The sequence below is a fragment of the Furipterus horrens genome, unplaced genomic scaffold (genome assembly GCF_987537825.1).
Source record: "Furipterus horrens unplaced genomic scaffold, mFurHor1.1.pri manual_scaffold_3, whole genome shotgun sequence".
Lineage (NCBI taxonomy): Eukaryota > Metazoa > Chordata > Mammalia > Chiroptera > Furipteridae > Furipterus > Furipterus horrens.
This window is the reverse complement of record NW_028327173.1, coordinates 83,559,177-83,585,503: the sequence shown is the minus strand read 5'-3', so window position 1 is coordinate 83,585,503 and position 26,327 is coordinate 83,559,177. Positions and strand designations below refer to the sequence as shown.

The 26,327-nt window shown below is 49.3% G+C and overlaps 1 protein-coding gene across 5 annotated transcripts in view; it reads left to right on the top strand.

The window, feature by feature from the left end:
• Nucleotides 1-12,288, top strand: part of PHACTR1 (phosphatase and actin regulator 1) — a 551,412-nt gene extending 539,124 nt beyond the window's left edge. For all 5 annotated transcript variants that reach the window (XM_090269807.1, XM_090269809.1, XM_090269811.1 and 2 more), the window contains 5 exons: nt 32-87; nt 4,776-4,837; nt 9,104-9,244; nt 11,412-11,488; nt 12,213-12,288. In XM_090269807.1, coding sequence (XP_090125933.1) covers nt 32-87; nt 4,776-4,837; nt 9,104-9,244; nt 11,412-11,488; nt 12,213-12,228 — 352 coding nt within the window. In that variant the 3' untranslated portion in view covers nt 12,229-12,288. The remainder of the gene's footprint in view (nt 1-31; nt 88-4,775; nt 4,838-9,103; nt 9,245-11,411; nt 11,489-12,212) is intronic.
• The last annotated feature ends 14,039 nt before the right edge of the window (nt 12,289-26,327 follow it).

Genomic DNA, 26,327 nt, shown 5'->3' with positions numbered 1-26,327 from the left:
TCCAGAAACTTTTCCTGGATTTTTTCCGCAGGCGGCTGAGCCAGAGGCCAACTGCAGAGGAATTGGAGCAGAGGAACATTTTGAAACGTAAGTGACTAAGCCCATGGCAATTTCTTATGTGTTTGTGGTGGCTTCAGTTATGATCTAATGTAGGCCACAAGGTCTGCCCCTTGTGCCTGCGTGGAAATGACTGAGAATGCCTCTGGCGGCCAAGGCTTCATCCTTGTGTGTCAGACCCTCCCGTACGAGCTCCCCACAGGCAGGGCAGGTTCTAATCCACCTGGCTCATCGAAGCTCAGACTGCCCCGCCGCCGCTACTGTAGTGGGCTGTAAAGTCAGAGAGAGGCTGAGAACGTATTATGAAATGATTTTAAGGAGTTAGCATCACCTTTAACCCAAAATTAGCTTGAAAACTGCAAATACTACATTGAAGGCAAAAATAAGGCAAAGAGCTGTTTGAAACCTGGGACTAGAACGTGTCACTTTCCGTTGCGGCTGGCCTCTGTTGATCAGGTTCCCCTCCCTTTGAGCACTCAAGTTAAGGTCTAGGAAAGCATTTCCAAGGAAAAATGCTTTGTGCTCATCTCTCAGGACCCGCACAGCTGACTGCTGGTGTGGCTGCCTAATGTTCTCACCCAGGGAAAACCCGCTGTCACTGAGGACAGACACAAGAAACGAGGCCCTTATTTGGTTTAGGACAGAGATATTTGAATATGTACAGAGAATCCAGATGGTGCTTAAAATATGCAGGGGTCGGCAAAAGCAGGTTTACAGTTATAGTACAAATAAGTAATTAACAGTTAATAAATTAAAATATAAGAACAAACTGTATTTCACATGCAACTATAAACCTATTTTTCCCACCCCTGTATATATATAAAATACTAAAAAATCAGGCGTCTCATGGGACACCAGTATGACTCAATTTAGTGGGAGATACGGAAGAATAAAAAATTATTCCATATCCGCTCTGTCATTGCTGCCACCTTCACCAACACTTCCCTCAAGATGGCCAGCAAATATTTTTAGTTTAATTCACAACCCTTTCTTCCCGTATGCACATTCCCTTCCAAGTTCTCTCCGGAAAAGAGAAGTAGATGCTATGCAGAGTTTCACAGAAACGCTGTGCTCTGTCCGTGTGCCCGCACACACGCAGGCAAACCCTGTGCGCACGCACATGCTCGAGTCACATGAAACCTCAGTTTGCACGGGTGGGTATTTCCACTTAGACGAGACGAAAATGTTCTTGGTTTTATTTCTCCACCCTTCCTCATTGTGGTCTTGTGACCCAGTCAGCATGGAAGGTTACCAAGGGTGAGCTGTTGACTTTCCCCTGGGAAGGTTGTGGTGGGAGAGAGGTGGGGGGGCAGCCCCCCCAGAGCACCTGCCTGTGCGATGCTTCTCTTCGCCAACACCCAACCTCCTGCACCCGGCAGACCACTGTATCCACTCTCAGTGGGTATTTTTTTTAGGATTGGCCTTCCTCAGTCACCTCACATGTTTCCTAGGACTCTAGGAATTTACATATATATTTTTAACCAAGGGGTGCTCATTAAAGTCTCTAAGCTTAATATGCTATAAAATAGAGTTAGAACTTTTTCAGATGATTTCCATGGTCAGGGAAGCACTTGGCCTGTGTGATGTCTCCCTTTCTGCCCCAGCCAGATACCTGATCTGTGAAATAACTCTCCATTGTTAGAAAGAAAAACAGAAGAGTGTCCATTTATTCCCAAAATCACAAATCAGGTAAACATGCTTCCTTCTCCATCTACCTCTTCACCCCCACACACAGGCCTCACATAGACCTGTTGTCTCCTGAAGGAATCTCTGCCCGTGGGCCAGTCTGTACTTGTGGCCTCTGACCCGACTCTTAAACTCAAAGAAACGTAGAAACTACAGGGGTTAAAAACTACAGGGGCTTGTTCTGGTTTAGGAAAATAGTTCTTCTCTCGGCAAAGATGAGGGTTTTGGAAAGAGCGAGCACCAAATCCTCAGCTTACCTTGGGCTTCCTAAAGGCACCAGTGCCCACTCCTTGCTTCCCTAGATCCCTGGGAGATCACAGGCTGGCCCTTGCATTGGGTTTTCCTTTATGTCCAGAAAAATATATCTAAGAGACAGTTGAGTAAGCCTAGGAGGACTTAGATGCAGGAGATGAAAGCAGCTTAAAAGATTGTTTCCATGTTTGCTTCTGTTTTCCTTCTTGTCCTGCTTAAGTAGCTGCAAATTCAAGAACTACTTGAGTGGATACAGCTTGGTCATTTCACAGTTCCAAAACTTTTTCAGAGTTTTTTTCCTGTAGGTTCTTATTTTTTCGCTGCATTCTGGAATGTTGTTTTCCTAAATATGTTTTTCTTTTTTATTTTCCCAATCTGATTGTTAAACCAGAAATTTTTAGTAGAATAAGAAAGCACCCTCAAACGAACTGGTCTAAAACTTACTCTCTGGGCTCTCAGTCTTGTGGGACAGGTGACAGGCTCTGCAGTGAAGCTGGAGTCTGGTCTGACTTCAGCCCCACCCTGCCCAGCCCTGGGGACAGTGCTGGCTTTGTTCAGCAGCCAGTGAGGCGCTGTGCACATCTGAGCACATAATGAGCACACTCTGATGGTGGCAGCAGGAGATGACATCATGGGCCTCTCCTGGCCTCTCTTCCCACTTTCCCAATGGGGTTGCCTTGGTTCCACTGGCCTGAGAAAATATACCCTGGGTTTGTAAATGGCTTTGAACTAAAGGTATAGATTCTATAGGTGGCCTTGGGGCCCCACTCTGAGAGGAACCTAAGAAATGCACACAGGAGATGACGGTTCCGTGCTGTCACAGTGTGGAAAGGGGCCTGTAGGGTGGGAATCCCTGACGAGAGCCTGAGGCCAGAAACCGGGAATGCGGAGGAGGGCCGGATCCGGCTACACGCGGCAGGGGCAGGGGCGTGTCTTCTAGCGAGAAGAAGAGCTGGGCTGTTTGTCTACTTAGCCAGGCATTGGTGTGAGCAGCCACTTAACTCCCCTGGGCTTCCGCATGCTCATTTACAAACTAGGAGTGGTGGCCTAGGTGGTCTCTCAGGCCCCGTGTGGCCCTAACGCTCTGTGAGTTCGCGTGTTGTAACCAAGCGCCGCGAGCTGCCTCCCAGGCACCCACCGTCCAACCAGACCCCTCCCACCTGCAGCCGCAGCTGTGTGGGCTCTCCCCTTGTTCTGGGTCTGGCCGGCTGCCTCCCATCTTACTTATCCCTGAGAGATTCGTTCATATTAAGATATTAATGGCTGACTAGCTTAATGGGTTTTAATCCAAAAGAAATTTGCATTTTTAAAGGAACTCTGAGAGGGAGATAGGATCTTTAAATCCAAAGGAAGGAGCTCCCGCATGGGTGGTTTGGGGCACTCTGGGGCAGGGCACGGTGGGGACCTCTGGTGACCTTGGTCACAGTAGGCCATGGGCATTTCTGGTGCTGCTCCAGACAAGCAGATCCTAATCCCCACAGGTAGCCACAGGCTGACCTGGGGACTGGCGCTCAAGGGCCTGAGTTCTGCCCAGAACCACCATCTTCCTTCCAGCAGGAGGTACTGCCACCTCCCCTGGGAGCTGGCTATGGTTGAGGTTGCTGCTGTCAGGGCTGACAAGGAGGGGCAGTGGGGGGCACCACTTCTAGGCATAGCGTCTTCCCTCTTTTAAAGACCTGCCCTATACTGAGGCAACTGAATGGCAAGCGTGCACAGACCTGATGAATTAATTTAGATTGAAACATAGTTTAACATGAGTCATTTCACAATGAGGGAACAAGAACCTGGGCAGCTGCATTTCACCCCTGCCACTCTAAGTCCAGTGGGTGCAAACCAGAGACCGTCTTTGACTTCCATGATTTTAGACAATATTATGCCTATCGCCATGCTTCCATTCCAAGGCCCCTAAGGCAGCTGATGTGCCCAGGTCATTTGGTTAGCGCAAAGGGAGCAATCAGCCTGCGTTCTCAGCCCTTCACATCTCTGCTCCCTTCCGCAGACCCTCTTACCTGCAGCTCTCTAAACATCTGATGAGTAAGTCGCCCCACATATTAAACTGACAACATTTAGGCTCCAGACTCTGCTGCTCTAAGATACTCCTTAAAAGTCTAAATGCAGGCAATTGTATCCCATGGTCTGGCCTCATACATGCTCAGTGGACTTCTTGGAAGATTCAAAGAATTAATGGAATCAGGGCTTGTGAAAGGTGAGCGTTTTGAAATTATTCTTGAGCAGCCAGGCTCACATCTGGCATTAGCTGTACCTCGCTGTTTCCGCACAGGCGACAAGCGTCTCCGGGGGGCCGGCCTTGGGTTCTACTCCCACAGTGCACCAGCCACAAGGGCCACATCACAATGAGCCCCTGCGGTCACTGTGAGGCTTGAGGCAGAGTTGAGGGAGGCCTGAGACTTGTCCAAAAAAGGGAGCCTCGCCTCTCCCCAAATGCCCATGCCATCACTAAGCCCCCCCCACACTTTTAGGACCTCCCCCCCTGCCTTGTAAGCCACACTTCTCACCCAGCACTTCTGCCATGGAGACTCGAAACCCATGTGATGGAAAGAAAACAAAATGAGGTCCGCCTGCTCACCACCACTTTGAAACAATGCAGGCGGTTTGGAAAGTGTCCCCACAGGCAGAAGTGTGGCCCGGGGTAGGAAACAGAAGCTCTCTCTTCCCCCTTTCACACTGTGAGATGATTGGACCAGAGCCACAGGTTCAGCGTATGCCCCTGTGCGCAGCACTGCTTACAAAATCAAAAGCACCTTCAATGTTTCTTTCAGCTCGGAATGAACAAGAGGAACAAGAGGAGAAAAGAGAGATCAAGAGGAGGCTAACTCGAAAGGTGAGGAAGTTCTCCACTGAAAGCTGGGACGGGGGGCGGGGGGCAGCGCTTCCCGCCCCTGTGTGCCCTGCTGGCCCCAGTGGCCTTGCTTCTGCCTGTCCCCTTGGAAGCGACCTTAGTGCTCCCACAGCTCGCTGTCAGAGCACGCAGCCGCCTTGACTGTGCAGGACCTCTCCAGGGGACCAGGGTCAACTCAGCTTCATGTCCTGTTGTCTGAGCACAGTCTGTGTTGCTTGATGTTGTGACACTCATGTGCCCCCAAGCAACTTAATGTCAAGTGCATTATATTTTCAATTACAGTGGATATTTTATTGGAAACTCATTGTCAAAATCAGTAGTTCAGATATAACAGTTACTTGCTATGACCTTGGGAACGTAAGAATTGTCCTTGCCTCCCCTGACACTATTCCTTATTTATTAACTAAGAACTATTTAACATTATCGTTCTAAATCCTATTTGGAGTATTGAATTAGGAAAAATCCGAAAGTACTGATAAATATTTTGAAGATGTTTGAAAAGCACTTAGAAAAAAAGTCATAAAGTTAGAATTTTTATATATTTTAATGCCCAAAATAGATGGCTTGGCAATGCACTGTAGACACAAATGGATTTAATTTACCTGAGTTTCCTTTTTAATAATAAACTCTTATTTGAAGCTATTCTTGGATGATGTTGACAAGTTTAATTAATTGATGACACACAAGATATAAGACTATATTCTATCTGTCCAGAGTGGTTTTAATCAGCCTCCTACAGTGATCATCTTGAGAGAAAGATTCTCAAATCTCAGATAGTTAAGAGTCCCATTAAAATTAATTTTTAAAGGTTTATTAATGGATTTCTCTCCCTAGAAGTACTACGCAAAGGCAGAAATTCAGAGATCCTAAAATATCATGCCAATTTTTAAGGTGATGATTGGCCCTTCTCCACACTCTCTCAGAGCATCCCAAACTTCTGGTGACAAGTCAAGTGCCATCCCAGTTGAAAGGAGTAGGATAAACAAGTGCCTGAAAGGCCAACAACAGGCCAGGTCCCCATGGTGGAAACTAGAACAAGAGCTAAGTGACCTCTTTTTACCAGGTGCCCTCACACCAGTCACGGTCCAGACCACCCAGTCTTTGGGCACGGGGAGCCTTTGCCCTGAGACTGAGTAGTAAGGAGGGGGGAGGGGGAGCTTGTTCTAAGTGTGACCTTGAAATGACTGTGGTATCAAAAAGAGGCTCATTTCTGATATAGAAAGGCTGAGACATTCAGAAAAATGTTTAAATTTAGTTTTCATCAAGTTCATTGGAGCTGATTTCTGGAACCTGGAAATTCTCCTAAACTTTGGTTTCTAAAAACTAGTAAAAAGTAAATACTTAAACAACCATCTGATTCTTATCTCTCTCTTTTTTTAAAGAGTATATAATTTTGTGGAGAAAAAACTTGACTAATTGCACCATTTGGCAGGGCAGAGGGTTCCGTCCACAGCCCTCTCCCCTGGGTGGGCTGCACTAGGGACAGGGACCTGTCTGCAGGTCTCCAAGGCAAGATCAACGCCTCCCCCTCCTCTCAGTTCCCTGTCCTTCCTCTTGCCAGGAACACTGCCTTGCAATTTCAGCATTTCCCTCCCCGGGAACTGGCTTGGGGAATTAGAAATAATGAGCTTGATGCGAGGATCAGTGTTATAAGGGAGAGACTAGAAGCTTTCACATCTCTTTTTGTCAACAGAGACATTAGCCTACCAGCAGGTAGGGAATCTACCACCTCCTGGCTACAGGCAAGTTTTTTTTCTCGGAGGGCCTTTGTCACACCACGACCAGATGCCAGTGATGGTGGCTGCTTTTCAGTAACTTACCCTCAGTCCAAGGGTTTCCTTAATACAGTTCCATTTCATTTTAATGTACTAATGAGAAAAATAGAACACAGTAGCTGGTGCTGATAGCAACAGACTGGTCATTCAGTAAAGTTGATACTCACCTAAAAATTATGTTTTGTTTTTTAATAAATGCCTGCCTCCCCTTCCAAAAAAGAAGAAATGCTAGCTAGCTAAATGGATAGATGGATGGGAAGAGAGGAAGGAAGGAAGGAAGGGAGGGAGGGAGGGAGGGAAGAAAGAGAAATCCACTTGGGTCAGATTATATTAATACTTAAATTTCGGTCTCAATTAAATACTCTTTTGTTGAGTATTTGTTTGCAAATGATATTATTGCTGCCATAGATTGATACATAGTGCTACCAACTCCTGCTCCCTACCTCTTCTTCCGGTCCACCATCCCTAGAAAGTCAACCTTGGCCACAAAGATCACTTCCTCAGCATCTGGGGAAGGACCTTGGGTTCACATGCCTTGATGGTTACAACCAGCCACAAGCTAAAGGGACACCTCCCGAGCCCCACGTGGCAGGGGCAGGAGCCCACACTCACGTGCAGTCCTGGTGGCCATTGGCCAGTTGGCCCTCCCACCACCTGGGCCTCTCCCTCCCTCCCTCAGCCCTGGGCGAAGGGCCTTGTTGACATGGAGCACTCGTATCTCAGGCTCCCATGGGGTTCAGGCTTGAAAAATAGTCCCTGACCTTCAGAACTGACAGTTTGCTGTGCACTCCAGACTCTGCCATCGACAGGCTATTAGTAAAACCCAGGTCATGGTTTCCAGAATTATAAACTACAAAGTTCATGCTTAACAACCTTTCTCATGTCCTGGCATACTTCAAAAATAATACCTTTTGTCCAACACTCTGGGGTAACCCTTGCTAGTCCTAAGCAACACAAACTGGGGATTTTGAATAGGAACCCTTCTTTATCTGGGGTAAATATGGTAAACAGTAAATGTTTTCATGTATTTTAATGATAGGACAAAAGCTCCATACACTCACATTTTAGAGTCAGACTGGACCTCCATTTTTGTTTACAACAACCCTGGCCGCAGAGCCTGGGAGATCTGTGGTTTCCTGCAGTGGGCCAGAACGCATGCCGAAATGTCCCATCCCAGAAAAACCAGGGCTGCCTCGGGACAGACTAAAGCCACCTAGAGGGGGAGCCACTTGCGGTCCAGGCAGGTGGGCCCTGGCATGGCCCCAGAGGCCTCTGATTCCCAGCTCTCCCACCTGGCACCAGTTGCCTTGGTCCTGTGTGGAGCCTTGCAAATCCCATCGCCACCTAGCTAATCCCAGCCAGGCAGGCACCTCACCATGCTTCTGGCGTAGGCCAGTGGGCAGCAGGTTGGAGCATTCCAGCACCAGCAAAGGTGTGGCAGCTGCATGATAAAAGTGAGACAGGCAGAGTGGTTGGATTCCCGTGTGTGTGTGTGTGTGTGTGTGTGTGTGTGTGTGTGTGTGTGTGTGTCTGTTTTATAGGCCTTTACGGTGAGATTCTGTGTGTGTGATTCCCGTGTGTGTGTGTTTTATAGGCCTTTATGGTGAGATTCTGTCTGACCACATCTTCTAGTCATAGAATTAAATATAGTCTAAGGGTTGGAGGGAAGTTTTCTTTTAAATAGTATCAGTTAAACATGGATTGACAGCACCCTTAAGAGAGGGAAATATGTTGCTCCAGAAGAAATCAACCTAGTGACAGGAAGAGACAATAGAACCATCAACCTTACTTTGTTAAAGTACAAAAAAGCGTGCTAGTGGGAGACATCAGGGATGATTAAATAAATATAAATTCTCTTTCTGTGTGGTTCATTCCCACACTGCAGACCCATCCAGAAGGCCCATACCGAGGCTTCCTTGGCATAAACGTGCCTTGTGGGCTGACATTTCATTTAAACTTCTTAAGGAGCAGGGTTTCCTCTGACTTTCTAAGTCAACATTTTCCTACTCTGGTGTACCGCAGAGTTTGCACACATACTTTTATGTGTCTAAAACACATCTATACAATGATTTGCAAATCCGTCTTTCAGAGAGCACTAACTTCGACACACAGATTTGGACTCGCAAACCCAAAATAAGACAAAACCTTCGTGTAAGATTCCTGTCACCTGATGCGAGAAGCAGGACAGATGGGGAGAAATCCTCAGCGGACACCCACACCTGCAGATGGATAAGCTGCTTGTAAAGACTGAGACACTGCAGTGTTCTTAAGAGACAGCCAGGCTGTCGTCTGGGGGGTCCTGACGGCAGCTACGGGGGTCGGGAGCCCTGCATCTCCCCCCTGGCCTCGTCCCTCCCTCTCTGTGTGATGTGTCCGTTGCCTCTCTGGCCTCACTTTGCAGCACCTATAAATTCACAGATGGGCAAGTGATCTAAACTTCCATGATTGACTGTCCACTCTCTTCCTTCTGCAGCTCAGCCAAAGGCCCACAGTGGAAGAACTTCGGGAAAGAAAGATCCTCATCCGCTTCAGTGACTATGTGGAGGTGGCTGATGCTCAGGACTATGACCGCAGGGCTGACAAGCCATGGACCCGCCTCACCGCCGCTGACAAAGTAAGCACAGGGACAAGAAGGGTGGCAGGTCCCCACACCTTGGTTTTGCCCCTGGGTTTCTGCTTGCTGCCTGGGATGCTGTCCTGAGACCATGGCAAAGCCATGGTCATGGTCCCAGTCATGGAGCACTCAGTGCCCACTGGGTGGGCTGGGAGTCCTGTGTCCCAGCACCTTTCCCCCGGGCACCAGATAATCTGCAGAGGCCTCTGAATTGGTTCTTCACTGCTCTGGACAAGGGACAGAATGGACATGTGATACTGTGCTGCTTTACAGAAGGAAAGGCAGCGTGGGAGACTGCGCCCAGAGAAGGGAGCAGCCCTGTGTGGGCACAGAACAGTTCAAGAGCGCGAAGCTCCAGGCGCAGCGCAGGCCCTCTGTGCAGGGACACTGTCCTCGGCACCCCGCGGGGGTTCACAAAACCGAAAGGGCACCGAGTCGCTGAGCTTGCAGTTCTTGTAACCTGATGGCAAAACGGGCCACAAGTCACAGACAGTAACCCATGTCTCAGTCCACAAACCCTCACCAATTTGGAAAACAGAAAGAATAACAATCATCTGCGGCTGAGTTTGTTTTATAAGCAAGGCAGCGATGCAAACGATAAGTCATTCCCACCTGTCCATTAGACCTTGGTCCCCGTTTGTGATTCTGGTCCTGTTACCATGAGGAACTGGAAGGCAAAGGAGCTTTTTTTTTTTTTTTTTTTTAAATAATCTAAAATAATGATTATGTCCAATGTACATGTGACAATGCGGCAACTCTGGGGTTCCCTGCATCTTCTCCTGGAGAGTCTGCCTTCTTTGCCCTGCACTTCTCGGGGCCAGTGGCTTCATTACATGTCGGCCGGGAGGAGTCAGCGACAGCACAGGCTCCGGCTGGATCAAGGAATTGCAGAGAAGCGGAGGGAAGCTGCTGCATTTGGGGGAAACTGAGGTGGCCAGAGGCAGAGACCTGGAAAGGGCCTCCCACGAGGGGGCGTCAGCCCCACAGATCCTGATGAGTGGAGCACTCTGCCCTCCACTTAAACTTAGCGCTCGTGTCTCCCCTGCACAGGAATTCCTCGTGCGCACCCCCAGGACCCAGCCCCGGCAGAACCGGCCCCCTGGGCAGCGGTGTCTGCTGGGTCAGCAGAAGCGGGCCCTGGCCCTTGTCCTCTGGTTCACACGTGCGCAGCCGTGTGGCTTGCTCACCCAGGACAAGGGTTTCGCAGATGTCCAGGGAGAGTTCAGGGCGGCTCCACGTGCACAGGCTCAAGCTCTGAGGAGCTCTTGGGTGGGGACGTGTCCAGTTCCTCCTGGCTGCTGGGATGGAAGGGCGAGGATGGTGCCTTCCTAAAGCTCACAGCCAGCGCTTGAACACTAGTGTGCTTCCTTCCCTGAGGGGAGCCCCGCTGGTACCGCCCAAAGACTTTCCCCCCTCAGACTCTCCGAGCTGTGATACTCCCATCAGAGCAAATATCAGCCTCAGAAAGAGCCCTGCAAAAGGGCGAGTGTTTTAAGATTTCAGCCCCTGAGTAAGAAGTGAGGTTTCCTCTGACCCCAGGCATTCTGGTATCCAGCCCCTCCAGCCCCCCTCGCTTGCTCGCCTATCTTTGCAGAGTCTGCTTACCCAGCTAGATCGGTGGGCAGGGCTGTAAGGGTGAGGCTCTTCAGGTTTAGCTCAGAATATACTAAGCTTATTCAAAATTTCCCATATCCCCATAATGTGAAAAATATTAACTCAGCGTCAAGAGAGTCGTGAAAGAGCAGAGGCTTTATAAATCAAAGGGAACCAGGTGGGGAGGGCACCCCTTCTAGAACTATCCATTGAGAGCCATTGCCGTGGCTGTGATGAGTTAAAATTGTGTACCTAAGGAAGATGAGAAGTTGACGTTGGAATGTGTGCTTGGGAGCCCTGAGTGTGGGGCAGGTGTACACACGCTGTGGGTGCCTGGGAGAAAAAGGCATTCTGGGCAGTATTCCACGCAGAATCATTTGCAATTTAAATGTAAGGGAGTGAGGAGTCTTAGTAGGTTCTAAGGGATATCTCAGGTGATTCTTGTCCTCCCGGTGAAAGAATCCATTTTGTATAGCTTTCTCAGTGGGAAAAATATATATTGTTAGAAATGAAATACACAGCGAACACCTTCCCATCTGCCTCCTCTGCATGCTCATGGCCTCTCTTATTCCAGGCTGCCATTCGGAAGGAGCTCAATGAGTTTAAAAGCACTGAAATGGAAGTTCACGAATTGAGTAGACATCTAACAAGGTTAGTAGCAATTGTGGTTTTTCCCCCCTCAAATTGTAACATTTACTTCCCAACGACCTGTCTGTTTCTGGCTCACAGGCTGTGTGGTGGGAGCAGTGAAGGGGAAGATAAAGAAAGGTTAGCATTAGGTTCCCACTGTGGTTGCTAAAACTAGGGGAAGGGGCATTAAAGGCCCAGCCTAAAAGCCACCTTCTGACAGCCTAGGTGTTCTCACAAAAATTTAAGCCGAGGGGAAAAGATCAATGTCACCTCACAGCCCGTCAGGCGAGGCCAAACGTGGTTCGCCTCTGCGATTCCATTGTCATCCTCCCAGGTGGCCCTGGTAATGACGCCTGGAAAACTGAACACAGAGAGGTTGGTGGGGCTTAGATAAGGTCACGTGGCAAGTCAGTGACAGAGCCTTTGACAATCCTTATGACATTTAGAGAAATGGTGCCTGGACTTGGGGACACTGGTCGAGTTCTCCCCGCACTGCTGAGTCTGGGCTGAGCGCACCAGGGCCATCTGATTTATCCCCAGGTGTTCAGATTAAACTATTCCAAACCGGAAGGTGATTTCAGTGGGCCTCGGGCACTTGAGAAACTGTGGGTACTGGCCTCTGGTGGGAGGGTTAAAATTCCCTCTTGTTATCAGAAACAAGGGCTCTGAGGGTGGAAAGCTTGGACTGAGGACCCGGACGCCTTTGGTAGACACTTGGTCTTGATTTCACTATTTGCTTTCCTAGGTTTCACCGACCTTAACAGTCAAATTCCACTTGAGTGCTATGCCGTCTTCAAAACATAAATTTATAAGAACCATAAGTGCTGGTATTTATTCACTTCCCCATCATGATGTAAATCTTCTGAACTGCCTTTTTTTAAAAGAAGAAGAAAAATAAAGGGAAACACAATCAGGATTCTGTTTGCAAAAACACGATGGTTCCCGCTCCGTGGTCAGAGCTGCTGGCGCCATCACTGACCCCAGACTGTACCCGTCCCCGCAAGGCTGCGAGCATGGTGGGGCCTCACAGAAGACTCTGCAGCACGCGGAGCAGCCCTGGTCCTCTCCGGCCAGGCCCGGCAGGCTCCGTGTTCACCTGGGCTCTAGGGAACCTTTCCTCAAAAGTATCTGTCACCTAAGTCCAAAGAAAGCCAAGGCGGTGGGTGTGGCCTGGGAAGGACTTTGGGAAGCAAATGATCTGGTTGGCCTTCTAGACCTGTCCAAGCCTACTGGCTCCAGCGTGGCTTCTGGTTTGGGGTCCCTTTAGGAGGAGGATGCTAAGAGGGAGCATTGGCTCGGTTGCCCTGTCCTTTCTCCCTCCAGTCACCCTCCATGCAGTGAGCAAAGGGAAGAGCCCTTTTCCCAGGAGTCTGTGGTTGATGGTCGGTCTAAGAGTGCTTGAATCCCAGGCGTGCGAGGCCACCACTGAATGCCTGTGCTGCCCCGTCAGTGGGGCTGAGCTACCTTCCAGGGAGCTCGGGTGTAGAAGGGAAAGTTGTCGTCTGCTCAGTTCAAATGAACTGAGCCATTATATTCAAAGCCCAATGTCACAGGTGATCTTGTGCACAGACAGCCCATGCTAAGGTATCATGCGTATGAGCATACAGACCATACTGAAGGCATGGAGGCTGGTGTGAGAAACTCTGCTTGGCTGGTTATTGGCATTGTCTCTGTGTGCTCCATTGCTGGTGACTATATGGCTTGGAAGTTAATGGCTTCCTAGTGTAGGACCTATGCCTGCAGGCCAGAAACCATTCCCAAGACTGGTGTTCCAGCCCATGATGGACTGGTTGGTACTCTAGAACCACGCGGTGGCCTTCTAGTCTCCTTTCTCTGCACTAGAGAGTGTCTGGGAGAGCCCCAGGCTTTGGCATATGCCAGAATCATGCAGGCTCCTGTGTTGTGCCTCCCCGCGCACATTTATCCACAGAGAGCCCTTCCTTGCCCTCATGATGCTGGTGAGGTGATGGAGATATATCCCTAACTGTGCTCCTCACTTGGAACCACAGGAAAACACACTCTGTTAACCGAGGGTGGTGTACGCAGGGAGGGGAAGAACAGACCCAAGCCCTCGCGGTGTCTTCGTGGGGTCCATTGCAGCAGCTTTTGTTTTCCCTCCCAATAGGGTGTCTGGCCCTCCATCACCAGGCTCTGCCTGGCCGCCAGCAGTGGTCTCTCAGCTACCATGCTCTCTCCAGGGGATGATTCGCTCTCTGCCAAACACACCCAGGATTTAGAAAGATGCCAGCTTGGCCTTCACAGGAGTTAACCAACCCCCCCCCCCCCCAATGTGTGGGACGCAGGTTACTCTTGGTATGCACCATCAGTGAGGCCATTCCCTTTCTGCAGGTACACTCTGCTCCCGTGGCCAGCACTGTCCGGAGTTGTGTATATTTGCCGGGAGCTCCCAGCAGCCCTTCGGCGCTGCCCACCAGCCGTTGAAAGCTGCATAGGCTTTGCTCACAGCACCTGGACCGAGCACGCTACTGCCCAGCCCCAGAAGGATGCCATCACTAGGCCCCCGTTTTTTGGGGTTTTTTTGAATGCTGAATCTGAATAGTTTCTGACATGGATAGTATTGTTCAGGGAAAATATGTGTGGTCAGGATTTTAGTGTGGCTGTAAGCACTGTCTTCCTGAAAAGCTTACTGACATCTGAATGTGCAAATGATATGATGAAAGATGCAGGGCTCTTTCATTTGACTTCTCTGTGGCTGGCACATGTTCTTGGTGGAGGTGTCTGCCTTGCCAGGAGCTGAGCCCAAGCTTCCTCTAACTCAGCAGCTGTGCTTCCAGCGGCTTGCTGTGCCTAGGCAGCACGGTCAGGCCTTCCCCGGGCCCAGGAGCTGGTCCGAAGGGAACTCATTCCATGACCTGGACTGCTCCCATCAAGGCCAGTGGCTTCTCTGCTGACCTGTGTTCTTGGGCCTTTTAGGTTCCCTGAGGACTTGAGGGCCAAATCAATTTCCCTGCAGCCAGTCAGGCAGCCAGACGTCCAGGTTTTCTGCCCAAAGTACCCTCCTCTTGCAGGCCACTTTGTTAATGGAAGAAATTGAACACACGTTCCACTTCTCTTCCTGCAGAGCACCATTTTCCAGAAGTCACTTGCAGGAGTTAGGGGTGTACCTTCCATGCCACTGAGAGCACCCACCACGGAGGTGGGCGATTCCAAACCCACTGTAAGTGGCTCGGCAGCCTCAGTGGCCCACAGATGGCCCCTCAGATGTCTCTTCCCTTTCCTGAAATCTTGAGGTCTTTATAGAAATCTATCCAAATTTCTTTTTTGCCACATTGTTAATGACAATTGAAAAATGTGTGTTACTGTACAAGATGACAAGTTGATATTAATTGGCACAGGAGGGAGGTGTGGAGATAGCCTAGCTGGTTTACAATGCGTTCCTTTTCTGAAAAAAGTTGTGTTTTCAAGTGAATTTTGATTTTCTGTGTATAAATTTGAACCTCTTATCATTTGGATTCGCATGAAAGGAAAAATGTGAAATTTCTCAGATCAAAATGTTTCCCTCTGAAAATGAGGCATTTCCCGGCCTTCCCATCCCATCTGACAGCCAGCGCCATCGATCGGCCTTGGCTCTTGCAGAATTGCTATGTTCCTCCCCAAAGGCCCTCAAAGCCCTGGAAAACTTTTAAAACTTTAGCCTTTATATCAGATTAGACAAACCAAACGGTGTGATGGTAGATGTGGTAAAAACCTCTGAGTTTATTTTTCTCCCGCTTATGAACATGTATTTATATTTGCTGAATGAAAATCGTAGTGTGTGCTTCGATGAATGGACTCTCCAGCTCTCCCTGCACACAGCCGTGTGCGAAGGTCACCGTCAGTGAGTTTTTCTTCCCATTTGTCTGTTAATCCCCAAACCAGTTGCTTTTTCCAGTTGCTTCCCGGGTGTCTGTACATAGTTTTTCTTTGTATAGGAGTGCTCTCTTGAGTTCTAACTTAACAGATGATGGCTGTATGAGGAAGACAATGTAAATAGAATACAAATTAAACTGGATCTCTATGGCCTAGGTTTTGTACATACAGAAACTGCATGGTATTTAAATTATTGTTTGTCTCTGATGATGTATGCAGTTTCTTTAAAAACAAATCAAAAAACATCTTTAAAAAATCATTTTCTTGCCTCCTGTGTGTTCTATCAACAACCAAAAATGCTTGTTTGGCTGAGGAAGGGGGTTGGGGGCCGGGGTAGGTCACCTCATTAGCAAAATTATACGTATTGTGGAGATACCTCATGTATCTGGTATTACTGGGGAAGGAAGGATTGTTGCACATGAATTAACCTTCTAGATGACACTTGTGTGCCAGGACTTTCCTCTTCCATGCATTTTTTTTAAGGATGTCTAAAATGCATTGCCCAACTATCTGCCCTTTAGTGATCTTAGTGATCTGGGAGTGCTGAATGTGAATTAACTTGGCAACTCACTCAGAGCCATCTGGGTAGCATCAGATACCAGACAGCCTCATATGCAGCAATGCCTTGGGAGGCCTTCGAGGTGTTGCTGCCTGGAAGCAAGAGCCTCGGACGACTTTACTCTTTTGAGTACTGATGTCTGACTCCCTTCTTGAGAAGCCTGAGTATTTGTCCTATAAAGCAAAGGGCTTTATTGCTTAACCTTCTGTTCCTACCATCTCTTTGAAGGGTTCGGGAAGCAAGCAGGGCTGCAGTGCTTTCTGGCTGCACTTGAGATGGGAGAAATTGCTGGATGACATATCCTTGGCCCGGGGACATAGGAGTGTGGCTCTGGGAACCTCACACAGCACTGCTGTCCAGCACCATCGCTGGGATCACCTGGGAGCCTTGTCAAGGTGTAGGTGCCCACTCACTAGGTTGGGGGCTGGAGGGAGGACCAGAGTTTGCATTTCTAACTAGGGCCCCGTGCTTGCCGATGCCACTGGTCCAGGAATCACACTTCTGAGTAGCAAGGGCTTGAGAGGACAATGCAAAGGGAGCCGCTTTTCCGTTGCCCGGGAATCTATCCCCAGGCTGGGAAAGGTGGAGTGACCCCTCGATCATCAGAGCTGACAGCAGTTATTCGGGAGAGTGAAAGGGCTAGAAAGAGAAGCTTTAGGAGAGCCCTCCACAGGCTCTGCCTTGCAGCGGAGAAGGAAACCAGTGTCTACCCTAGAGGGAGCGCCCTTTCGGAAGTAAAGGCAGGTCATGGCTCCACCCTCTCAGGCAGAGATGCTTGGTGTGTGCATCCTTGGACCTCTTTACGCCATCCTATGATGGAGAAGTGGTGTCCCTGTCACATTTAACTGGACAGTTTTGATCAAGTCGCTTAATTTCTCTGGGCTTCCTGTCCTTATCTGGAAAGAGAGGGCATTGAATTAATGTCCTCTGTTGTCCTTGAGGGCATCAACTTTCTAAGACTTGGGTTTATCTGGGTTTTTTAAGCACTACAGTTAGCCCTTAGGACAGAGTAAACCTTAGGTGAATCCTGCCAAGGCAGCCTCTCAAAGACCAGTTTGCATTCCTTTGTTTTCAGCCGGCAGCAAGTCTGCCCGCGCTGTGCCCGCCCTTTCCCGCACATCTTCGTGCAGCTTCTAAAGCTGCCGTCACCCCGGTTACTCTACTTGGTCCTGCCTCTCCCTTCCTCTGGGCAAAGCACCCTGGGAGGGGGGGTGCTTGTGGGCCTTGAGCAGTGGGGCTGGAGACGCAGCTTGTTGTCTTCTACCACACCCCAAGTTTGAGGGTGCCTCGGGGGTGCATTTATACCTGCTTATTAAGCCAATGAATAATTTGATGCCAGAACGCTCCCCGGCTGGTCCCGAGAGCAATCCTGGACTCAGAGGGCTCCGTAGCTGCAGTTATAGCTCAGATCCACCCCGAGCTCCGGACCCAGGCATCCCTATGTCACAGAGCAGCAGTGCAGCACAGACGTCGCGTTAAGAGCCAATGGCACACAACCCACGCGCCCTGGGGTTGATTTGTGGCTCTATCCTTTACTAGTTGTGTGACTTTGGTCCACTTTATCTCTCTGTGCTTCAACTTGCTCATCATAAAGTGGGAATAATGGCACTTACTTTACAGGGCTGTTCAGAGAAAACAATATGTATAAGGCGCTTAGCACAGTGCCTGACAGGCCCTAATCAATGTTAGCTCTCATGGTTCACATGCATGTCTCTCTCACAGGCACCCCAAACTCAGTATGTGCTAGACCATTGTTTCTGTATTTTTAAACCTCGTCCCTCTACCCCACCCTGTTCCTCCTCTTAACTTCCTTTTTCAGGGAATGGCATTACCTAGAAGTCACTTCCTCCTTTCCACTTCCAGCTGATCATGAACACCTGCCAATTAGCGCTCAAAGCTACTCCACGCTGCTTCATGAAGGGTCTCCTTGCTGGATGACCAGGCACGGTCTTCTTGCCTGTGGCTTTCAGCTGTCCAGTCCTGCTGCCAGAGTCCGCTACCCCAACCCAGACGTGCTCACACCACGTTCCTGCTTGATGTCTGCCATGGCCCCCACTGTCCTACCAATAAAATCCCAGTCTCCAGGGGACTGCCCTCAGCGTCAGCATGGCCCCCAGCCATGCCCTCCTGCTCCAGGGTTCCGGGCCAGGCCTTCGTATTGATGTGGCTCGGGAGCCCTGTGAGGGGGCCTGTGATGTGCCTGTGCTGTGGTCGTCCCCTCAGGGACAACCAGGGCTGGCGAGGGGCTTTGGGAGCCTAGCACCTAAGCTTCCCCAAACGGAGTCCAAGAGAGGCCTCACTTAAAAGTGACCCTGGAACTCTAATGAGGAACAGGGTACTCGTGTGAGAAAAAAAAAAAAAAAACAGTATGGGTAAATGGTTGTCCCCTGTGGTAACTGATGTGTGGCGCCCCTGATTTCTAACTCTGGCTCTCTGGGCACTTGATTCTTGTTGATACGACCACTCACTGCTCCCACATAATAAACACTCACTACGTACCTGGCACTGTGCTACACCACTTTCACACATGATTTAATTTCATCTTTATAATGCCTGTGGCTTCCAGACTCGGGTCTGTTTGACTCTAAAGCATTGTTCTTAATCTCCCTGCTAGGCTTCCACTTGAGTTTACACTTTCCCTGCTTCCATCCAGCTATCTCAGTTGCCCATCTTAAGTGATAACATCACTTTCTGACACTGAGAACCACAGGTCAGGAAAGAGATCCACCTCTTGCCAAGCCTCCTTCACACACCCAGTGCTCCCACCCCTCCATGCACTGCCCATCTGTGGGCAAGCTGCATCTCCCAGGAGGGGATCCTTCCACAACCAAAAGACAGCCAGCCAATATTTATGACTTCCTGCAAGGAAAATAATGTCATGGGAGGGACCTGCATGGCAAGGGGCCCACCGAGAGCTGCAGTGAAAGCAGGAAGGTAGCAGCGTGCTGCCTGATGCCAGAGAAGAAGAGCATCGATCATAGGCGTGCAGCCAGTCGGTTTCCTATATGCTACTTCTGGCAAAAAAGGGTTCTCCTTATGTGCCATTAATCAAAAAATGCTCTCATTTCCTAATAGCAAGGTCATCCAATATGCTCATGGCATAACACCCCAGGTTACAGCAAGGAGCTGTTGTTAAATGAATATGTTTGCAGAAGAGACAGGAAGAGTAGACCACAAAAGCAGAAGTAAACTGATTTCCTCTCTCGAGCTTGACAGCCAGTGAAGGTGCGTGCTACACTGAGCTGGAAATCCAGGCACCCATTTGTCTTCTCCCTCATGACGGGTTGACACTACATCTCATGTGACCGCCGAGGCTGAGTGCTTCAGTGGTTCTTGCACGGTGATATCACTGTTGTTGTTTCTTTAATAAAAAAGAGACAAATGGTGGAAGAGAGGGAGGAAAATTCTGTCTGTTGTCACTGACACCTTGTCCAGTGGGTTCTCAGGGTCCATGAGAGGCCTGTGATTCCAGAGTCCTGCCCAGCAGAAGGCCAGTCCATCTCTTCAGCTACGCAGGTAAAAATACTTGACACACTGGTTGAGCTTATTGTCTCAGCAAGTTCCCGCACAGGCTGGACCAGGGTAAAGGGCTCCGTCCTGCATCCCCATGGGCCTGCACCGCTGTGCCACCTGGGACATGCCAGAGAGCTTCCAGACCTTCTTGCCTGGCACCTGAGCCACGCTGAAGTCCTTGGCAACCTCACAAAAGCTCCAGTGTGCTGACTCTACAAGGCCCTGGGGTTAAAAGAGCAAAAGAATATCATCTGGTGAGAGGCTAGTCTTATTTACACCACGTGCTGCCCTGCTGTGGGGGTGGTAGGCCCACTTTTCTGAGCCAGCGTTGAAATGCTTACTGTCGCCTGTACCAGCCCAGCCTTGCTGAACATCCAGCCAGGGCAATGAGAGCCCCTTGTTGCAGTTTAACTGTCTCGGGTTTTCCTCAATTCTCTCACTGACTTGGTGACAAGAGTCCCGAAAGGGGCAGGATAAAGCCCTACGCTGTCACCTCATTCTTGCTGGAAATGCAGTATTATGCTCTCATTCAGGCTAACGGAAGTGCTTCTGAGGAAGGGAACTTGGGGCTCATTGTGAACTCTTGATTGGCTGCCTGACATCCCCGCACACACGTCTTCCTTTTCCATTACAAATTTTAGTTACAATTTTTTTAAAAAAGGATAATTGAAAGTGCACATAGTGCTGGTTGCCTTTAGTCTTACAGAATAAGGACACTTACCTGTGTGTAACATGTCTACTCAGAAAAAAATCTTATTTTAATCAAATCAGATTTTTTTTTTTTTTTTTGGTTTTTCAATTACAGTTGTCCCCTTTTCCCCTAATTTCTCTCCCCAACCCAACCCACCCCCTCTCGCGCAATCATATCCCTCCCCGTTGTCCATGTAAAGTCTAGGGAAAACTCAGGCCACAGTAAGGAAACGCAGGCATTTTTCAGCTCATCTAGCAGCGGGGGGGGACAGCACAGAGGTTCCCAGCAAGCAGTCCCAGTTCAGGTCTCTGCCCTCCTCCTCCTCCAAGCCGGGAGATAACGCACCTCTGGATGGTCTCCATTCACTGTAAAGACATGGGTTTTGCCCTCAGAAACCAGCTGGCTCTGCCTGAGTTGAAACAGCGCAGGGGACTAGACATAATTAATTGGGCTGAATAAGAGGGGAAGGACAAAGAGTCTTCCAGATTTGGAGGATTGTTTTGAGAACGGTGAAGGGAAAAGAAAAAAAAGACCTCTACCATGGAAAGAAGAGGTGTGGACCATTCTGCTGGGCTGAAAACCTTTTACTGTAGGTTCTGATCAGTAAAAGAGAGCAAATTCTACTTGTTAACTGCTTGGTCCATTTGGCTGGCCAGGAGCAAGGAGCGGGGGTGGAGTCACTTGGGTTTCAGCAGCAAAGCAAAGCAGGAGTTGAGATGTTGCCTGAACTGCCTCCCAGGCCTCAGCTGAGAACTCAGGAGCTGGCAGAGGGAAGACCCCGGGGCAGGTTTCTCAAGGCCCAGCTTGGTGGACACTGTTGTGCTGCCCCACCTTCCACAGAACAAAACCACACCCATACAACATTAATGGTAACAGGGCACTTAGGTCAACCCTTTCGGTTACGACAGAGCATCAGTGCTCCGCTGCCCGCAGCACGCCGAGGTGGCACCACAATGGAAGCACGGAGAGGTGTGTCGCTGCCCGTCCTCGCACTGCTCGAAGTCCCCCGCAGACATCCCGCCCAGCAGCAGAGTGAGTGCTGCACCCGGGCACGGTGCTGGACGCTCATTTGTTGTCCCCATTTTACAGGCGAGGGGACTGAAGCTTTAAAGGAGCAGGGTCACACTGCTAGCTGATGGCTGAGCTGAGCTGAGAACCCCAGGCTCTGGCTCTCAATCCACTCCCTTGCCCCTACATGATGCGGGAATCCCACAGAGGCCGCTGAGAAGGATGACAGTTTTACACCCAGGTTTAAACCTGTGGCTGCCCTGCTAAGCTGCATCTGCGCTACTGGTGTCACGTAACAGGAAGCCCAAATAGTGGCTGAAACAACCGGGGTTTTGCTTTAATGTAAAGGAAGTCTGGAGTTAACTGGGGATGAGCTGTGACACCATCAATGTGCCACAGCTCTGTTTTTCTGTCCCACTGTCCTTGTCCTGTGACTTCCACCCTCAAGGCTGCCTCATGTTCCAAAATGGCTGCTGGAGTGCCAGTCATTATGTGTGTGTTCCAAGCAGGAAGTAAAAGGAAAGCTTACCTGCCAGCTGAGAAAATCACCTTTAAATAAAACCCTTTTCCGGAAGTCCTACCTAATGATTTGGCCTTCCATCACATCGTCCATTTCTCTTTGCATGAGAGGCTTGGAAATAAAGTGTCCTCAACATGTTCCTACTTCAAATAAAATTTAGGTCTGGTTTGTAAGGAAGGGGAGGGTGCATATGGTTGGTTAGCTGCCACAGAGCCGTCCTTGATAATGAGCTGACCTGTGCTAAGGTTATAGTGAAATCACTTCCAGTGACCAACAAGCGGGGAGAGAGAACAATCCACAGAGAATATCCACGTTTCAATACTGAGATTGTATTCGGGTTTTGATGAAGTGCTTCTATAAACTTTAAGCAATATCCTTACCATCGCCTAGAAATAAAGTCAGACCAATCACTTAAATATGAGAAAATGACAGGTGGCATTCTCTGTGGCATATTTCTTTTTTAGTAACCAGGGTTAAACCTCATACATGGTAAAATCTACATTCCCTAGATCCTTATTCCTCAGACGGTGGTCCCGAGGACCAGCAACATTGGCATCATCAGGGAGAATATTAGAGATGCAGAGCCCCAGTCCCCGGCCCAGAACTACTAAATCAGAATCTGCACTTTTAACAAGGGCCGCAGGGGATTCCTATGCCCATTACAGTTTAAGAAGCCCTTTCCAAATGCCTGGTTTAAAGAACCTATAATGTGCCTCTATTGTCCTCAAACCTCTTCTCAGGAAGCAATCTCTTCTAAGACAGTTTTTAGTAAAACTGTAAGTCACAATGCCAACCTCTCTGAGAACACACATTTATCATGTGTGATGCAATAATGCCTATTGGCCTCTGAGTGCTTGTTCAGCACTGAGCTAAGGGTTCCGCATGTCTTTCCGCGCTTACTCCTCCTAACAATTTTGAGACGTGACTATTATTACAGTGTTTTGTGAAGATGAAGGGATTTTTAAAGCTCAGAGAACAGACAGGGCAGTGTTTCAGGATGAAGGAGTAGCTTGAAGTGAAGTACATGCTAGATGGAACCAGAATGCCTGGGTTCTAGAGGCTGCTTGGCTACCCACAGTGACCTGATATAACCTCCTTGATCCCGGAAGCTCACTTTTCGTATCTGTGTATTGGGTAGGGAACCAGCAAGTTTTCCTCCAGCCCCCACATTCCTCAGGTCGAGGTGTGCTGCCCTGTGGTCTTGGAATCAGTCAGCCTTAGCAACTGCCTACCCTGACTGACCTTATTCAGGTTCATCCAACTATCACCAGATCTGGCCGGAGCCCAACTCAGTCTAGAGGCCCAGGTGTTGGACACCCTGAGGGAACCACACAACCTCCCAAGCGATCAGAGGCAAATAAACACAGCTGCTGCCCGCCACTCACCACCAAGCCTCCCACTCGACCCAGGTGGGAAGAAGGAGCTGGGCAAAGCCAACTTTCCATAGACTTCCAGAATAAACTAGACTTGGTATGAAATGTTCACAGAGGAACCACCGGGCCAGGTGAGACACTGTTTACCAAAGCTGCCAGTGGGGCATTCCCTCGCTGCCCACCCCACCTGAAAGCGCGGGCTGTGCCGCCCTCACACAGAAACCAGGAATAAGTGAAGGAAAAGCTACTCAGAATTAGCTACCCCTCCTGGCACCTGTGCAGGGCACATGTCCAGGCAAGGGATTTGAGAAATGGAGGGAAAAGCTTTTGAGAGTGCCCTCCCCATTCACGGTGGGCCCTGGGACAACGTCCATCACTCACCACCCCTGCACTGCCATGGAGGCTCCTGGTGGCCACCTGTCTGCTATATGAGCCCTCAGTCTCCATGGCTACGGATGACGGGCAGCAGCAGACCCACACTGTCCCGCAGACTCAGTGACTGGACCTGGACCATACCAGCTTAGGATCTTAGGGTAAAAGGCGTCTTTCACCAGGGCAATCTGGACTGCACACAGAGAGAAGTCAAAGAGGAAAGGGTAAAAAGGTCCAGAGTCTCTTTAGTCCTGTCCCAGATTCCAGCCCTGCTCCCTTTGAACCTGAGTTTCACCCTGTACCCTATAATAAAGTCTCCTGTAAGCAAGCTCACACCAGAACAATTCTATGACTTGCCACCAGACGAGTCTGAATCAACACTGAACCAGGCATTCATGTATTCAACTGATATTCATGAAGAGCTCAGGCAGGTTGGGATGTGCTTGGCATGTGGGAATGAAAGAGAGAATATAAGAGAGAAACAAGATGGCCGAGGAGTAAGTGGAAGCTACACTAACTTCCTCCCAGAACTAGTCTGGATTTACAACGTAATTTTGGAGAAATCATCTGGAATAACCAACCGAACACCAGCTGGAGAGAAGTCTTATAACCACGGAGAGACAGAAAAGGCCGCTACATCACAACGTGATGGGTAGGGAGTGCGGAGACGCGGAAGGGGCTGGCTGGCGTCACACGGGTGGCAGCTGAAGGGACTGAGAAACAGCTCAGCAGCCGGGGATTCCCCCTGAGAAGGGCAGGGTCTAAACCCCCAGCTGGGCTTCCCAGCCTACAGCAACAGAGTGGAAAGTAAAATAGTATCCAGCTGAGAAAAGTGAAAAGCCACAGGGTTTCCTGCTAGCCAGAGAGAAACAGCTGGAGAAAAAGAGCTCTTAAGCGGATCACATATGAAAATATTCTGCCCCCACTTACCCTGGGCACAAGCAGAGGGAAGGCAGAGAGGACTGGAAATGCTTGGGGAGAGTTTGGTGTGGTGGCTTTGAGGGGAGAGCTGGGGAAGCGGCTGGCCCGGTCCCAGTGCTGACTCATCCCCACACTGCAGGCAGACCATTCCCGGCCAAGTGGCGTCAGCCTGAGGGGAAGCAAAGGCCCTGCCTACAGGAATTAAGCTGCCACACCCACGGTCCTTAAGCCTGACGGCTAATCACAGATTGAATAGATTAACAACTAAAGGAGACAGACAAAGGCAGTAGATCCCTGGAAGTCTCCAACAGGCTGCCCAGGCCCAGACTGGTACAGGATCTGACGCCACCAGGGGCAGATCCAGGAAGTGCAGATCATTCTAAGAAGCTTTATCTTATCGGCAGCCGTCCGTCTCGAGAGACGATGGTGTAGCTTCTTAAGAGTCTATCTGCACTCTCCAGTGAAGCTGAAGCTACAGAGCCTCTAGAGACGATGGTGTAGCTTCTTAAGAGTCTATCTGCACCGCCGAGAATGGCTGTGCAGTCCGACTCGGGAGTGACACGGTATCTGTCTCCTCCCGTGTTGAATCGACATCTTGCGATGACGCTGGAGTGTCCTCTCCAGTGAAGCTGAAGCTACAGAGCCTGGGCAGGGTGATATGGAGGGTCTGCTGTTGCCCATGCAGCAGACCCCCCCCTCTCTTCGCAGCTGAAGGGTCCAAGGGAAAGACGGAGTCAATACAGCTTGGCTTCAGGTGCGCCGCAGGAGTTGCCGGTGTTGACTACAACGTCAAACCGCCTTAGGGACTCCGGCTCCGGATTTTCTGTCGGGGTTTACTCCCTTAGCCTTTCCCATGAAGAGGTATGCTGCAAGGCAGCGGAGGTTTTTTGGAGTCAGAGTTTTCCTTCTCTGATGTGCCCTGACTGGAAGATCGAACCAGCAACACTTAGCTCGCAGGCCGACGCTCAATCCACTGAGCCAAACCAGCCAGGGTAATCTAAGAAGCACCAACAAACAATAGGAGTCAAAAAATTGGGAAACAGAGAAACATCCCCCCATCGAAAGGAAAGGTAGAGTCCCCAGAAAGAGTGCTAAATGAAATAGAGGGGAGCCAACTATCAGATATGGAATTGAAAGCATGGATTATGGAGAAGCTCAATGAGCTCAGCGGAAACTACAAAGAACTCCAGAAAAACTACAGTGAACTCCAGAAGAACTATAAGGAACTTACTGAGAATTATACCAGCATCAAAAAGGACATGGAAGCAAGCTATCAATAAGAGCCAGGAGGAAATGAAGAATATGATCTCTGAATTGAAGAACACAGTAGAAGGAATTAAAAACAGGCTAGAGGAAGCAGAAGATCGGATCAGCGAGCTGGAGGACAATGTAGACAAAAACTCACAGACAGTGCAACGAAACGAAAAAAGACTGAACAAGACTGAAGAGGCCCTAAGACAGCTGCAGGACAACATGAAACATAATAATATCCGTATCATAGGAATTCCAGAAGGAGAAGAAGAAGAGCAAGGGATAGAAAACATCTTTGAAAAACTAATGACAGAAAACTTCCCTAACATGAAGAGAGAAAGAATCATGCAAGTCCAGGAAGCACAGAGGGTCCCAATGAAGATGAACCCCAACAGGCCCACTTCAAGACACATCATAATTAAAATGCCAACATTCAAAGACAAAGAGAGAATCCTAAAAGGAGCAAGAGAGAAACAACTAATAACATACAAGGGAGCTCCAATAACGCTATCATCAGATTTCTCAGCAGAAACACTACAAGCCAGAAGGGAATGGCAAAATATATTCCAAGTAATGAAAAACAAAGGCCTACAACCAAGAATACTCTACCCAGCAAGGCTCTCGTTCAAAATGGAAGGTGAAATAAGGAGTTTCCAAGACAAAAGAAGGCTAAAAGAATACATCTCCACCAAACCAGCATTGCAAGAGATGCTAAAGTGTCTGCTTTAAGAAGATGAAGAAACAGAGAGAGACAGAGAGGAACACGAGTACAAAGGGGGAAA